This window comes from Pteropus vampyrus, unplaced genomic scaffold, assembly GCF_000151845.1.
Source record: "Pteropus vampyrus isolate Shadow unplaced genomic scaffold, Pvam_2.0 Scaffold378, whole genome shotgun sequence".
Lineage (NCBI taxonomy): Eukaryota > Metazoa > Chordata > Mammalia > Chiroptera > Pteropodidae > Pteropus > Pteropus vampyrus.
This window is the reverse complement of record NW_011889159.1, coordinates 925669-926413: the sequence shown is the minus strand read 5'-3', so window position 1 is coordinate 926413 and position 745 is coordinate 925669. Positions and strand designations below refer to the sequence as shown.

Here is a 745-nt window from a genome sequence, read left to right as displayed (position 1 = left end):
ATCACAGCTCCAAACACAGCTCCAAGGAGGACCACAACTCCAAGGAGGACCAGGGCAGCAATGACACCCACAATGGGGATGGTGGCTGGAGGAGGAGGCTCTAAGAAGGGAACAGACGGTGATGACCCTGACTCCGGGGCCTCAGCCCCAACCCTGCTGAAGTCCTCCAGGGGCTCCTGCTTCCTCTGAGAAAAGGCGCTGTGCCCAGGGCCCCCTCCTTACCCCATCTCAGGGTGAGGGGCTTGTGCAGCCCCTCATGCTGCACGTGGCAGGTGTATCTCTGCTCCTCTCCAGAAGGCACCACCAGTGCCGCCCACTTCTGGAAGGCCCCGTTCCCGTCGGGCCTGGTCTCCACGAGCTCCATGTCCTGGGTCTGGTCCTCCCCATCACGCTGCCAGGTCAGGGTGATCTCCACAGGGTAGAAGCCCAGGGCCCAGCACCTCAGGGTGACCTCATGGTCAGAGATGGGGTGGTGGGTCACGTGTGTCTTTGGAGGGTCTGAGGAGAAGGGTCAGAAAATTCAGGAACTTTACATCCCTCCTGGAACACTCCACCATGACCATGTGACCATGTCCCACTCCACTGTGACCATGCTGAGAATGCTCAGGACAAATGGGGTGGGAGAAGGGAGCATAAAACCCAGACACCACACTGGACGTAGGTATCTGGGATAATCTCCTACTGTTTAGAAAGTTCTAGAATTAGGCTGAGACAGGCCAGGGTCAGAGATAGGTCTCTGAAGGGG

General features: G+C 58.3%; 1 protein-coding gene across 1 annotated transcript in view; it reads right to left on the bottom strand.

Moving 5' to 3' along the window:
- Positions 1-745, bottom strand: part of LOC105305341 (HLA class I histocompatibility antigen, B-14 alpha chain-like) — a gene marked incomplete at its 5' end in the record, with an annotated part of 5096 nt that overhangs the window by 2056 nt on the left and 2295 nt on the right. The window contains 2 exons of the mRNA XM_011379912.1: positions 6-100; positions 223-498. Coding sequence (XP_011378214.1) covers positions 6-100; positions 223-498 — 371 coding nt within the window. The remainder of the gene's footprint in view (positions 1-5; positions 101-222; positions 499-745) is intronic.